Source organism: Papaver somniferum, chromosome 7, assembly GCF_003573695.1.
Source record: "Papaver somniferum cultivar HN1 chromosome 7, ASM357369v1, whole genome shotgun sequence".
Taxonomy (NCBI): Eukaryota; Viridiplantae; Streptophyta; class Magnoliopsida; order Ranunculales; family Papaveraceae; genus Papaver; species Papaver somniferum.
Window position 1 is genome coordinate 6474431 of NC_039364.1, and position 16341 is coordinate 6490771.

Below are 16341 nucleotides of genomic sequence, written 5' to 3' on the forward strand. Positions count from 1 at the left end.
TTGTAATCTTAGAGGATTCAAATATATTCAGGCAGCTACATTATTTGCTTACATAATTAAGGTTTAACAATCCTTTATGTGTTTTTTTTAGAAATTTGGTACACAACCAGAAATCCGGATTAATGAGTTGATCATATCAACTTTTTAGATCTCTTGAGGAGTCCTTTAAAAACACCAAAATCCACGCTTTAGCAGCATAGATTCTATTTTCTTTCTTTCTTTATTAAATCTGCAGTTAGAATTATGCTAGCTTAAACTCGTCTTTGAGATAGACTAGAGTTATGATTTTGATGCTCATTTTCTGAAATACTCATAGAGTTGAGTTAGCATCCATAAATCGTCAAAAGTTGTACTCTTTTTCCTTCATTTCATGTTTTGTTCCATGTGGTTTTCCTGACAAGGTTTTAATGAGGCAACATCTCCTTGACATTTATTTTATTTTTATTTTTATTTTTTCAAAATGTTGATATTTGTGCTCTTTTTCCTTTGTCCAAGTTTTTTCCCACTGGGTTTTTACTGGAAAGGATTTAGTGAGGAAATTCAATTCAACATGGTGGTCATCCAAGAGGGAGTTGTATTATTTTTGGTTATTTGGTGGATTTCCACCATTAACTAGGTCATTTTGTTATACCACATCAACATAACTATCTCTATTTTGAATTTGGATATCATTCTGATTCAGATAAGGTATGACCTCAAATTTTTTATATCTATGGTACCATAAATGCGTATTGGCACTTTGTTGAAGAAACTACATCAACTATTTCTGCAAATCATCTTCGAGAATCTAGCAATCCAAGAACCAAGTCCTCAATGTATTTGAAGAAGCATGAAGACTCAAGAACACTATCATTAGAAGACTAACACAAAAGAAGACTTCATCAACTGGCAAATTTCTCATGAAAGCATTACTATCTCCAGCATTCAAGAAATTCGTTTACCAACATTGGGAAGTCTCAACTCGAAGATTTGCAAGCCAAGATTCAACTGAATTACTTATTAGGGGGAGCATCATAGTAAGGTATTTTATTGGACTATCACGTTGTACTCTTTTTCCTTCGTCAAGGTTTTGTCCCACTGAGTTTTTCCTTGTCAAGGTTTTAATGAGGCAACATATGCATGTCCAGCTCCGTTCTAAGTTTTGTTAATTGTACTCTTTTCCCTTCAATCAGGTTTTGTTCTTTTGGAATTTCTTGTAAAGGTTTTAACGAGGCAATTATCTTAGACACAATGTCATCAGGGGGAGTGTTATAAACGTGTAATTATGTTAAGGATATCTAGGGTGAATCTCGTTTATTAACGGGATGCCCTTGTGTCTAGCCCTATAAATAGAGGCTCTAATGTTTGTCTACAATACACATCTAATGGAAAATCTCTTTCTTTCTCTCTATTTTGTGCTTTCGTTTAGATTCACAAGAGTTAAAATATAAAGTTGATGACATATGTCAGCTTGAATCAGCCCCCTAATTTTTAGGATAAAATATGCAAGTTAAATGCGCCATTCAATTTGGCGAAAAATGATTTTTGGTTAGACGTAGAGCTGCACAAGACCCACCCACGTTACCCATACCCGCCCGTACCCGCTAAATCCGTGGGTAGTCCAAACCCGTCTGTTGTGGGTGCGGGGTTGGTTATGAAAAAAAATACCCGCCGTGTGTGGGTGCGAGGTTGGTTTGAGCTAATACCCGCCCATACCCGACCGAAAAACTCGCAAAATATATACCTTTAGATAAAACTAATCCTAACCATCCCATCCATTATGAAACCCTAATACTAGTAGACCCTCATTCATTTTCAGACTTTCGACACTCTTCTCTCTGTTCGGACTCTCCCATTCTTCCTCCTTAGTTCTTCTTCTTCACCTACAATTCGCTACGAACGACAATAATTACCTGTCTATTTCTTCATCTCCAGTCCAACAACAACAACAAGTAGCCTTGAAATTATTAGGAAGTTCAATTTGATGATGTTACATGTAATGTTTTATTCTTGTCATTGGAATCCCTTCTTCTAGTTTTGTCGTCTTCCTTAAAATTAGGTTGTTATGTGATGTATATATTCCCTTTGGATAATATGTATATATTTCGCTTGGATAATGTAACTCTTTAACACTTTCATGTTCACTAATGAATTGTTTGGAGATTAACGAGAAGTTGTTACTCTAACGAGAAGTTGTTTGGAGATTAACGAAAAAATGAATTTTCAATTTGTCATGTTAAACTGTGTTAGGTCCTGTATTACGATCTTTAGTGGTGAATGTGTAATCAGATGGTCATTGTACTTACCAATTGTTGTTCACAGTCCTAATATCATCACTGATAATTTCGATTGATTCTCCAGCATTTGTCTATCTAGTGTTTAAGCGGGTTTAAACCCATATCCGTCCAACCCGTAGCGGGCGGGTATTAAAACCCGTCCGCTGTTTGTGGGTGCGGGGTTGGTTATGAAAATACAAATCCACAGTCTGTGAGTGAGAGGTTGGTTTTAGCTAATACCCGTCCATATCCGCCCACATGCAGCTCTAGTTAGACGCAAATACAAAATTTGACTTGGAGTTGTTGGATCTCCCTGGGATGCTTTAATTAATGGATCAAGATTCATTTTTGCCCAACAATTGGGTGCAAAAGCCTTTTTTTTTTGCACCAAATCACAAGAGCGGCCACAATCATGAAACTGAGCAAAGAGAAAAACCAAACTAAAAACCAAAAATATTTAGCATTTTTACATGTGAAGCGCAATGAGAAAAAGAACAAATTTAATCAGGCGCGTATTGTACTTGCCCTTGGTGTGGGGCGAATATCATACCTTCACCTGATAGTCGTGGTAGTTGGTAAGGCCTAGTGATCAGGCGAACATTATACTTGCATCTAATGATGCTAGTTGGTTAGGGGAACTTAACATCTTCGCTCTACCATCAGACACACTCTTAATCTCCGCCCCATTCCAGACAGTTACTATACCAGCGCCCATTCCAGAAGAACCCTTAATCTCCAATCGACTAAATGTAATTTTGCTCCGAATTTCAGACCAAAAAGTGCTCCCGATAAATTAACACATTTGGTTATACTCCGTTCCACTGCTATTGGTTTTTTGACCAAATTTAGTTTTTGCTCCGTTTTTTGGTCGTCCATTGCAGACGCTGAACAAATTCAAGCCAATCCTCAAACCACTTCTTGCATCAAAGGAAAAAAAAAGGCCAGGGATTTTAACTTAAAAAGTTGAATCTTAAAGCAGTACCGTAGTTGGTTATCCTTGCAATTTTGGTCACACGAGTTGGATTTAGACCTGGACCTACGGTTAACCAACTTTGACAATACCGATTTGTTCTTGAGCAGCTGCCTTTATCTGCAACACCGGCGCTCATAACATCCATCATACCCTTGTGCTCCTCCAGTACAAGAGTAAACACAAAGAAGTCCCTGCCTCTCTCAACAAGTTTCCTCCTTCACTCTTCTTCTTCTTTCATAGCCTCTCTCAAACTCTCTCCTCTTCGTTCACACTCAGCAATCATGCCTACAGGTTCGATTTCTCTAATCCCTCGATCCCACTATCTATTCATTCTTATGCAGTATCGATTTCATAATCTATATGTATCAATTTTTTTAATGATTTGAACTAATTGAGTATTTTTCTAGGTCTGATTCCATCTTTCTTTGAAGTTATTATGGTTCGTTTGCTTCTTGATTTGGGTTTTCTGAGGTTTTTGTGTTTAATACTTTTATATTTATGATTTGGGAAACTAGGGCTTGTGAGAAATCGTTATTGATAAATTATTAGGTTAGGTTTGAAGTGGAATTAATGAGGATACAATTATTTTAGTTTTAATTAAAATTTCTGTCGATTGAAATCTGATACTGTAAATAAGAATGTGGGCGAATACATAGATGATAGGTTTGGGATAGTAGCTGTTCTGTGTTTATCGATTCTTTTTTTCCCCAATATGTAGAAGTAATTGAGTGGTTTCTAGGTTTAATTTTATCTTTTTGCATGAGGTTTTGATTTGAGCTGCCTTTCGATTTTTTGCAGGTTTTTGAGATAAATCCTTGTTTGTTTAACACCGTAATTATGATTTGGGAAACTAGGGTGTGTGATAAATCGTTATTGAAAAATTAGGTTAGATTTGAAATTTGAACTGGAATTGATGAGAATCCAGTGGAATTAGAATGTTATTGATTGAAACATGATACTATAGTTACGAATGTGGGCTAATATACAGATGATATTAAGTTTGGGATAGTAGTTGTTTCTTATTTGTCATTTTCTTTCAATTGATAGGTTTAATTTTTATCATGTATAGGTTATGATATCAGTTTGAAGAGATGAGATTGTATTTTATATTCTGTGATTTTTTTGTCGAATTTGGGGTCTTCGTTATCGTTTAGTAGAATTGGGATGGTATTGAGTTTTGATACCGTGAAGAAGTTTTGTGGGATACAAGAAAAAAGGAAAAGTAATAAACAGAACTGATAGTTTGGGGTAGTAGAGAAATAGATCATATTGGGGTAGATGTGTACACTAAGTAATATGAAGTCTTACTATCCAGTTACATGATTGTATAAGTATGGTGTAGTTCCATTATTTGAGATTTTCTTCCTGATGTTTGTCCTTGTGGCTTTGTAGTGACTGTAAAATGGCAAAAAGAGTTGTTAAAAAAGGTGGAAATTGATCCAAGTCTCCCACCACTAGTCTTTAAATCGCAGTTGTATGATCTTACTGGAGTGCCTCCAGAAAGGCAAAAGATTATGATTAACGGTGGTTTGTTAAAGGTAACAATAGACTATATTTGTTTTAACTGGCATGTTTGGTGATTGTATCATGCTTTTTGACTTGCCTGGTTCATTTGCTCTTTTCTATACAGGATGATGATGATTGGTCGACATTAAATGTAAAAGAGGTACTACCTTCTTGTTATGTAGTGTTGGAACTTCTCAAAACCTATTTGTGTGCTGTATAGTTTTTCATGTGAATTCTGCTTAATATATCTGTGGATGCTAGGGGCAAAAACTAATGATGATGGGAACTGCGGATGAGATTGTGAAAGCTCCAGAGAAGGGTCCTGTTTTTATGGAAGACCTCCCGGAAGAAGAACAGGCCGTTGCTGTGGTGAGATGCATAACTTCCTTGTTTAACCCTGTTGATTTACGTTTTGATTGTTATACTGGTACTCTTTAGGTCCATTCTTTCATTGTTCTATTGTTATGTTCACAACTTAATCTTGACAATAAATTGTGTTTTTTCATCTAGCACTGCTACATTTGAGTTTAACTTTGGTTTGCATCTTGGTTTTCAGTGGCTGGATAGGTGGTCAATGGTTTTAGTTGTTTCTCCATTTATAGGTTCACTATTATTCACTATTCGACTTAGATTATGCATCTCTACGTAGTGCCAAACATTTTATACTTTAGACAATCCAGATTATAGCATGGCTGAGGCAGAATTTGACCAGATTTCTAGATTTTTTTTATCATTTCACCTCGGTTATCTATAAAACTTTTCTTTCAAGCTGTTGGTATATCAATTAGAACCTAGCTGTAATGTGAACTTTCCCTTCATTTGAAAAAGACGGTATTGAGACGTCTGAGTAGATGATCGTTCCAGCTATGCATGGAAATGAGGTGACTGCCAGGCGTCAGCTAACATTAAGTGTAACCTCTTCTGAATTAAACCCATTCTAGTTTTTCGAGATGCAGTAGTTCTTAAGTTGAAAAGTTACACTTTAATTTGATCTTTCTTTTTTTTTTTTTTGGTTTGATGATTATTCTATTCCGTGTTGGAACTTTCAATCTGTCTCTTTGTATTATCGCTTTGTGATGGGATTTTGTTTTTTTCATTTTCTCTGGGCACCTGCAAGTGAATGGGCATAAATTACGATGATTAATCTGTGTGCTACTTGATGGGCACTTAAAAGTGTCATTTTGTTACGTTGTTTGTACCATCACTCTATCTAAACTTGAAAGACTAAAACTGATTTCACAGGGACACACTGCTGGTTTGTATAATTTGGGAAACACGTGCTACATGAACTCTACCCTGCAATGCTTGCATTCAGTTCCTGAGTTGAAATCTGAGCTAATTAAGTAAGTTTTCCATGAAGTTAATTTGTCTGTACATAAAATAATTATCTTTCCATAGTATATCAGGGTTGCATTTGCGTATTTTTCATATCCCCAACAATTGTTATAACTTTCTTATTTTCAATTAGGTATCCTGGAAAAACCAATGACTTGGATCAGTCTTCACATCTACTGACTATTGCAACCCGGGATCTGTTTGGCGAGCTAGATCGAAATGTGAAACCTGTCTCCCCGATGCAGTTTTGGATGGTGAGTTCTCTTTGATCTGTTTTCCTTAATCTTAATCGAATGATTTCCTGTGGTTTTATGGTTAAATTTGACTGGAATCCAACAGGATAGGCCATCTATGCCCTTAACTTTAACCTTTTCTTGTTAGCATAATCTTCTTTAATGTTTCACTTCTTTTCCAGTATGTATACACAATCTTTTTATACATGTGCAATTTTATGACATTGTCTTACTATGGTTTCTCATTCCGGCAGATGTTGCGGAAAAAGTATCCACAGTTTGGCCAGCTGCATAATGGAGCCTTCATGCAACAGGTATTCTATTGTTCCCGTGAAGCTGTTAAGTACCCACTGATTGGAATTTGCTAATCAGCTAGTTTATTGTATAAAAATAGGATGCGGAGGAATGTTGGACCCAAATCATGTATACTCTTTCACAGTCTCTTAAAGCACCAAATGGCAGGTATATCGACTTCCTTTCGTGGTAACAAATGTTACTTTCATACTGTTTTAGTAATTCTGATCATTTAATCCTATTTCTGTTTTTGGTTGATCCTATGTCATTCTGATAGATATTGATTTATTTCCATATTCAGTATCGAGAGAGGGAAAGGTTATTAAACTCTTCATTATTTATTTTTCTATTCTCTCTGGATAGCAAGTGAATGACTCTCTACTCGTTTTGTTATTACCTGGTTATTATGTTAAAGCTCCATCATTTAATTCGAGCGTGTAACAGTAGGTCTTACATCTTCATCGGATATTGACCATGCTTTGTTTGTTGACTTGCAGTGAAAATCCTGAAGCTGTGAAGAAACTTTTTGGAATTGATCTTGTCAGCAGGTAATCTGATATTTACAGACTATTCTTAGTTTCTTGTCTTCTGTTTCTTCTGCAGTGCATTAAGTCTGTTTTTTAAGTCAAGCAGGTATTCATGTAACGTTGTTTGGTAGGGTGCATTGTGCAGAAAGTGGTGAAGAAAGCTCAGAGGCAGAGTCAGTATACTCACTTAAATGCCATATCTCCCATGAAGTAAACCATCTGCACGAGGGATTAAAGCATGTAAGTGTGCAGTTACATAAACAGTCTGTCGACTTAAGATGACATGCTAATTTTCCACTTTGGAACATCTAGTTTTTGTTTTCTTTCTTCTTCCCTTCTTAGTTTCCCTTATACTTTTGGGTCACAGTTCACATGTTTTCTTTCTCATTTAGAATATTTTCAATGAAAATTGAAAATTTGAAATATTAAAGTTTGAACCACAACTTCCGTTCCCGCCGAATTAAATGCATGCATTGGTCAACGGAGGAACGTCCGTTATTGGCTTGGCAAGCCAACAATAAAACCCCTGCCCCATAGACCAGTAGAGGAAGAGCAGTACCAATATGGGTGACCGCTTGGGAAATCCTCATGTACCTTTGTTTGGTCCAAAACCAGCAATTCCCTCAGGAAAAGGTGGGAGCAAATCCTCATAAATGCCATATCTCCCATGAAGTAAACCATCTGCACGAGGGATTAAAGCATGTAAGTGTGCAGTTACATAAACAGTCTGTCGACTTAAGATGACATGCTAATTTTCCACTTTGGAACATCTAGTTTTTGTTTTCTTTCTTCTTCCCTTCTTAGTTTCCCTTATACTTTTGGGTCACAGTTCACATGTTTTCTTTCTCATTTAGAATATTTTCAATGAAAATTGAAAATTTGAAATATTAAAGTTTGAACCACAACTTCCGTTCCCGCCGAATTAAATGCATGCATTGGTCAACGGAGGAACGTCCGTTATTGGCTTGGCAAGCCAACAATAAAACCCCTGCCCCATAGACCAGTAGAGGAAGAGCAGTACCAATATGGGTGACCGCTTGGGAAATCCTCATGTACCTTTGTTTGGTCCAAAACCAGCAATTCCCTCAGGAAAAGGTGGGAGCAGTACCAAGATGGGTGACTGCTTTGGAAATTCTTGTATTCCCTTTCTAGCCTACCCGAACTTGTTTGGGACTAAAGGCTTAGAAGAAGGAGACCAATTTTCGCATAAGCTATCCATCATATATCTTATCATGTATTCATTTGTGATATTTTAATTCATGCAGGGCCTGAAATCAGAGTTAGAAAAGGTTTCACCTTCCTTGGGGCGCAGTTCAATTTATCTGAAAGAATCACGCATCAATGACTTACCAAGGCAAGAACTACCTTTTTAAAAAGAACTTGGAAAAATATAAGGATTTTTTTTTTTTTTTTTTTTGACTTAAAAAGTTGTTATGCTGATAAAGGGTATAAAACCACAAAATAGGTGCTGGCAAGTAGTATCGACCACTGACCCTTGGAATAATTCATCGCAGACTATGTAGTAACAATTGATTCCCATTTGAACTAATCTTTGATAGTAAGAAAATAACCTGAAACATATTTTTTCAATCCTCATAAATTAGGGGTTTTTTTGTTTTTGTTTTTGGATCACTGTCTTCTTCCCCCCCCCCCCAAACTTCTGCAACATCTTTCCTTCCCGGTTGTCTTAAGGATCACGAGTGGTAGTTATTTTTCCTTTAGGGGAAAAATGTCAGAATTACAAGTGACTGAAGAATTATACTTTCATCCGAGCAAAAGATAATGTGCCCAAAAAACTATCTCAAGTGGTCTCAGTAACGAACACCATGGATTTTGCTCGTCTTGCATCATTTCTTTTTTGCTGTATATATTGCTGCAAGATATATGTTTGATAAAGTATGCTTGCTGTCTGTCCAGGTATTTGACCGTCCAGTTTGTTCGATTTTTCTGGAAGAGGGAATCAAACCAGAAAGCAAAGATTTTGCGGGTAATCTTACATTTGATTTCTTTTGAAATGTTTTGTTTGAATTAGTAAATAATACTTCTATTGAAGTATGACTACTGTAAAAGCTAATTAGTTCTCAGTCCGTAACCAACTCCCGTTTATGCCCTCCTACTCTTCAAATAATCGGAATCATATGTCTTTGTTGCAGAAAGTGGACTACCCATTGGAGTTGGATGTGTATGATCTGTGCTCGGATGAACTTCGCAAAAAGTTGGAAGTTCCACGCAAGGTACTTATAAACACCATATAATAGCTGTTGTTGCTTCTTGTACCTGACCCTTTTTGTTTGTCCTTTTGCTTTCGTAACTTCAAGAAACATCTTCTTCTCGTTGATCTCGTCATTGTTGGTTCATTTTGATAGCTTTTGAGAGATGAGGAAGGAAGGAAAGCTGGTCTGAAAATTGATGAAAAGAAGTCAAAAGACACTGATGTCAAGATGCTTGACGCAGAGGTAATGGTTGTCTCCTTGATCATAGCTGTTAGATGTTGTCTCCAACATGCATATAATAATAGTTGGATAGTTGGCCCATGGTGAACTTTTACCGCTGCGACCAAGATTCATTTAGTGAGCACATATTGTATAGTAACAAGGGGTCATATTTCTTCAGGGATCATCAAGTGCAAAAGGGGAATCATCGGCCGCTTCATCTCAGGAAGGTAAACTAGCAAAAAGAACAACCAACTTTAGTGCAAGCAATTAGCTTCATTCTTCTGTATTGCCATTTTTAAGTGTGCTGACTCTGAAGAACAACATTTCAGGTGCTACTTCTGAAAGTGAGGGGCAATTAACTGGAGTTTATGAGTTAGTTTCTGTCTTAACGCATAAAGGAAGGAGTGCTGACTCAGGGCATTACGTTGCTTGGGTAAAACAAGAAAGTGGTGCGTAAAATCTTGAATCCATGAGCTTATTTGATTGAATCTGGGAAGAACACCAGTGTATTGATCGACTAAAACAATGGTATACATTGTTTTTGCAGGTAAATGGATTCAATTCGATGACGACAATCCGATTCCACAACGCGAAGAAGACATTACAAAACTCTCTGGTGGAGGTGAGTACATCACCTATCCCGTGTTTTAAGATTCCATATCCTTTTCTTTATTGTATTGTATAATAAACTTCCATCTCTATGTTATTTTATCAGGTGACTGGCATATGGCATACATTTGCATGTACAAGGCTCGTGTTATCCGTAACTAGGTAGGTTCTCAGTTTATTTAACATCAACTGAGGTATCACTTTTTATGGTTGATAACCGGGAGAGATTTTCAAGGGGAAACTTTATTTTATAACTGAAAATAGTTTGTATACTTTTGAGTCCCCCTCCCTAAAGGATTTACAGAAATAGCCATTGTTTTCTTCTATATTATTCAATTTGATCTTTTCCGTACTGTCAGCACGCAACCTGATAGCCATTTGTTTGCCATGATAGCTTCTCAGTTAGCTCTTCATACTTGGTTCTGATAGCTTGGTGTGTAGATTCTTATATTAATTTTCCATTTATAACTTGAGTGACGCCTTAGAACGTCTGTAAAATGCTTCGCATAAAGTGAGCCCGGCTTGCTTTGTTTTCTACTAAAGTAGTGAAGCTGGCCGGAATTTGCCTGTTTGGATTTAAAAAAAAGGGCTGATGGAATCCTGTGGCCAAAAATACCTTTTTTGTGGGTTATGTTGCTCCAAAATGAATTTTGGGTCTCCTTTATTATAAAAATTATGTCATCTTTCCCAACATTGCTAATGAGATGTACCAGTTTGTTTTTAAATAAAACAAACTAGAAATGGTTTTGTCTTATTTGAAAGCCTGTGCCCCACCATAGTAAGTTGGTATATCCCATTAGCAACCATTATCTTTCTCAATTCTTAATACCATTCTCAACAGTAACATAACATTTCATTACAACTATTCAGCAAATAACTTTCTTCACATGTGGTGCATATACATCATTTTGTTTGCTTACCCTGTAAAGAAGTTCGTACGGATGGCATATTATTGATTGGCGTGTTTGAAAAGGAAGCGAAGAAAAACATAAGGTACATATAATGCCCATACCTAACCTCCTAATGGCCCCAAAAGCTGCTATAACTAGTAATAGCCAGGCAACAAAATCTGTGGTATCATGCAGGAGTAGGACCAAAAATACTTTAAGTTAGATTACGAAAAATGAAGATTAGTTGAGCTTAATTTTTGTTTTTAAGTTGATTTTTCCCAGCATATTGTCTTTTGAAAAGAGGTTCGGAACTTCGGAGCTCCTCCATCAACACTCGAGGATCTCCAAGCTGTGCTTAATGAAGCTGAGTATAGCTGATCTAAAAAATGACGATAAGCAGTGGCAAATGGATGGGGAATCCAAACTCAAAATAATTCAGCCTACCAAATGTGGACCGTTAGCATTTATACTTGCTGACAAAAAAACATAATTGAAAAGTGACTACTCGGTAGGTTCATTTATTACTGTATTTTTCGTCTCAGACGCACATGCTCTTCGCTTAGAGATAAAAAATGTTGTAATATTTTCTTCATGTTTGGCTCCTTTTTCACATTCATGGAACTGTCAGTTTCCTTTTAACGCTAGATCTAGTGTGGTTGCAATGTAGGGCCTGCATATGTCAATGGTGGAGGTGTAAATTGGGCTGTCCCAGCACGAGCACACCCCAACACAACACGCTAAAAATTGAGCCCAGCACGACACATCACGTTAGTCAAATGGGACGTGTTGGGTTTGACTAATTGGCACAGTAACCCAACACAGCACGCAGCACGGATTAGCACGTGGCACGACACATCACATCACGTTAAGAAAGCACGTCATAATATGTATAAAATACTACAAACCATGGCACAATATATCGTATTTTGTGTCTATTTTACAAAAAAAGCCTTTATTCTAACCAATTGCTGACATTTTACTACAGGTATAATAACATATATAATACCTAAACATTTGGAAAACATTTATACCGGAAAATATAAAATAAATGTGCCTGGCACAGCACAACATGTTTATTTTTCTGGCACAGTTAGCCCAGCACGCCTTCTAACACGGCACAACACGACACATAATAATCTCCGGCACAGCATTACGAGTCTACGACACATAACACGCTAAGCACGTGATCTCATGGGCTGTGCTGTGCTGGGCCGGCACGTTTTACACCATTCAAAATCCAACCTTCAGCCCAATAATCCAGAAAAGTAAAAGAACAACAACAATAACATTTTTTCTCAATAATTGAGAAACCACGGAATAGACAACTGAAAACTCTAGAACCAGGATAACTATCATAGGCCAAATATGGGACAATGAATTCAGACACTAGATCATTCTAATCTCTATCTCTACCCCGCTATCAATCCCAATTCTAATGTCATTCCTGCTTCATTTTTTAGATTGTGCCACCTTGTGTCCCAAATATGGACTAGTCTCTTCTGTCCCAGCTATAGCAAGGTCGGTTCACAACCGGGCTAGATATCCTGAGGAATAATACTGAAAAGTGAAAATTACTACTACACCCATTTTTATGATTTCGGCCACTGTGAAACCCACGCTCAGAAAACTACAGGCGTGCACCCATTTTCTGGAAGAAAATTATTCTCAAACCCACAGTTTTAAAAATTATGTTTACGTCTTTTTTAATGGTCGAATTACACTTCTTCTTCAGTTCCTTTTCCTCTTCCTCCAACTGTAAAGTAATCGTTAAAATCTCTGGTGCAGGTTCAAGATTTTTCTCACAAGACCTTTATCTTCGTGGGTTCTTTAGTGATTCGATCAAATTACCAATAGATTATACAGCCGAGGTTGTCGTTGCCTTTTACGTGAGTCCATGGCTCCTTTGATTGATTGATTCTAGGAGTAATTAACACAGCAAATCAAGTCCTCTGTTTTTCTAATTTTTGATTAGAATTTGGATTTGGTTCTACAAATGTCAAACGGAGATATGTTTGAGAGGAACCATGGTGAATTAGATTTTGAGTTCTTGGGTAATACAAGAGAAAAAGATTGGAAGATTCAAACGAATGTTTATGGGAATGAAAGTACAACAGAGACTTAAAATCGAGTTTAAGGATAGAGTGATCCTCGCCTCGGTTAGTTGAAGATGATCTCTGTATCGTTTTTTCTTTCTCCTTTTATAATTCACCGGTTGTTAGGAATCATGTTTATATAGAGCATAGAATGAAGAAATAATTTAGGTACACAACCTGTTTCTTAAATAGCCTGAATCGGTTTCATAGATATATATATATATATACATCTATATTCTTACATGTTGATTTCTTCTGGAATATCCTAATTATATATCCTTACACAGAAATTGGGTTCATATTAGAATTTGAATTAACCATGTTTAGTTGAAGTATTCTGATTGGCATATGTAAGTTTGCTATATTGCCTGAACTAAAATTAAGTTTGCTGCCATTGACAACATGTGATGGAATGAGACAGAAATGAGATTGGTGATGAAGGAGATAAATAAGAATGGCTTGTCATCGACTCATTCATGGTGATGCTGGAAGATGTTGGGAAGGAAGTTGAGATGCTGTTAACAGTGGTTGGCGATCGATAAAAAATTGTGCTGCAGGTGTTATGCATTTAAAAAAGTTTGTTGCATAACTTGATATGCAGTCCCGAAAATAGTTGCATAACACGTGATGCAACTATTATTGTAGGTGGATGATAAGTTATGCAGCCTTTTTTTGTTTGCATAACTTGTTTTGCAGAGAGTGGTTGCATAACACGTTATGCAGCTACTCTTTGTTAGTATTGAAACCGACAAAAAAAAAGGCTGCATAACACGTTATGCACCTATAATAATATCTGCATAACATGTTATGCAATCGAGAAAATGGATGCATAACCTGTTATGCATCCGAAATATGACTCCATAATGCGCATTGAGAAAGTTGTTGCACAATCTTTTATGTATGAGAAAATAGATGCATAACCTGACATGCATCCGTAAATATGGATGCATACTGCATTATACATCAATTTTTTTATGTACGCACTAAAATCAACCAAAACAATGGTTACATAACTTGTTATAGATGCATAACTTTGTTATCCAAATGCATAATTTGTTATGCAGTGGAGAAAATAGTTGCATAATTCGTTATGCGTCTGTCGAATGTGTTATGCATCTTTTTTGGTGGCTGCATAATGGTTATGTATCAACTTTTCAAAAATTTTGCCTAAAATGATGATCACCTCCGATTTTTTCGTGAAAAACAAAAAGTTGATATCCTTGTTTGTACTCTTTGCGTAGCTCTCTTAAAAAGATTTCCAACGATATAAAATTTTTAAAATTCCAAGGCACAGATTTTTAGATATGTTATATCCAAGTTACGTTGCCAATTATACCCCTGATGCATAATCCGTCATGCGGATGCATAATCCGCCATGCATACATTTCAAATAATTTCATATAATTATGGATATCACGGAACTAAAAATCAATTATGGGCCTGACAATGATAATATTATTTTTTTAGACCCGCGCCTAATTTTCTCGTAATCTACTGTAAGCACTAAGCAGGGAGTGGGAGCCAATTTTTACAATCCCGATGATAAAATCGGATCCCTCTGAACCACTTGATCTCTTCACGAGAAAAGTTACGAGACGGAAACTAAAACCGATAAATATTAAGAATGAGGATCATTTTCTACAGTTTTAGAGAGCAAAAAGTAAAAAAAAGGTTATTGTCTCTAAGCTCGTTGTTCTAAACTTAAACCTTACCCAAAAATTAAATAAATAGTGGTTCATACAAATCATGACAAAACCCCCTACTCACATAAAGGTGGCTTCCGCCTTCCTTTGGAAATGAGCAGGGGTATTTTTGGGCCTCCCTTGCCGAAGATTCGCGGGTACATGGTTTTGAGCCGGATCTTTTTGGTGGTTAAACAAGAATTTGTGATAAATAAATAAAATTTAAAATTCGCCGAAGCACAATTCTATAAAAAAATGCTTTAAAACTTGAAATGCTGGCCACTCAAGCATTTTGGTTCTCCGTTATCACCATGATTATACTGACTATCGAATTTTTCAATAATTTCATCATAACAATTCAAGAAATTATTTATGTCAATCCAGTGAAATGAGTCTAATGTTGTCGACACAAACCATTCATTTTTTGACGATGTAGATTCAGAGTGGTTAAGAAGCAGGTCCTACACCAACCATGCTATATGGCACCCATATTTTGTGCAACCAGTGCACCCAACATTAGGTGGCATCAAGAGGGACCCACCTATAGAAAACACTTCGTTTACCTATTTATCTTTTGGTTTTCCATCTTTAAAATGATTATCTACCTGCACGAAGTAAATTAATATTGTGAATCAAAGAAACATGACCGCTCTCTAATTCCTAATTCGCAAAGTCTTGCTGTTGGTCGTATTAATCACCTCGTAAAGTACACTTGGAACTTGATATTATACATAATCATGATTAAACCTAGCAACTCCTTTTCTATAATTTGCTTATTGTTTTCAATCAAGCATCTTCATGTCCAATCGAATTGGCAATGAAACTCAAAGACAAAAAGAAAAACAACTGCGACTTTGTAAAGTGTTGATTTCTGATCAAGACTGGTTAATGATGATTCCTTTCCCCAAAATTCAAGATCAATGTCTAAGAAGATATAAGAACCAGCCTTACATTCTATCTTTCTTTACACAACCCTTATAATCCCCAAAACAATAAGGAGTATTATACTGCAATACATTGAATATTATTTAAAGTGACTGATCTTTTTATTATCAATCAAATCTGATCATGTATTATTGTTTTCAGGTTTTAGTACTGATGCCACGATGAAAAATTCTTATTTAATTTTCGTTTAGCTGTATTATTGAGAAAAAAAAAGAATAGGTAAAGGAAGGGATGACGAGTTGGCTTCCAATGTGGATGACACCTAATGTTGGGTGCATTGGGTGCATGAATATGGGTGCCATATATCATTTTCGATATCAAATATCTAAACTTTATAGCTCAATAATTCACAAAAAATAAAGAAAACCACCGGTAACATGCAGGCAATTAAGATCGTAAAAATCTTGGAAAATGCTACCTTTACCGACGATTTGTCCGGACCAAATTTCCCAACTGAAAGAAACACTGGGACCCGATTCACAGACACCCATCCAAACTGTAGAACAGCAGATCTGGACCATTCATTGCTCTATCCTGATTTCTTTTGGGAGGAAAAATCGGTGG

General features: G+C 36.4%; 1 protein-coding gene across 1 annotated transcript; it reads left to right on the forward strand.

Annotated features, from left to right (window-relative positions):
* The first annotated feature begins 3365 nt into the window (after positions 1 to 3365).
* On the forward strand, positions 3366 to 10595 carry LOC113294936 (ubiquitin carboxyl-terminal hydrolase 6-like). Its single transcript, XM_026543304.1, has 18 exons — positions 3366 to 3519; positions 4621 to 4766; positions 4859 to 4894; positions 4996 to 5103; positions 5977 to 6077; positions 6203 to 6323; positions 6557 to 6616; positions 6697 to 6764; positions 7094 to 7144; positions 7255 to 7363; positions 8389 to 8477; positions 9041 to 9110; positions 9277 to 9357; positions 9490 to 9579; positions 9737 to 9785; positions 9888 to 10007; positions 10106 to 10180; positions 10274 to 10595. Exons 1-18 carry the CDS (start codon positions 3510 to 3512, stop codon positions 10327 to 10329), a joined length of 1440 nt encoding a protein of 479 aa, XP_026399089.1. The 5' UTR covers positions 3366 to 3509; the 3' UTR covers positions 10330 to 10595.
* The last annotated feature ends 5746 nt before the right edge of the window (positions 10596 to 16341 follow it).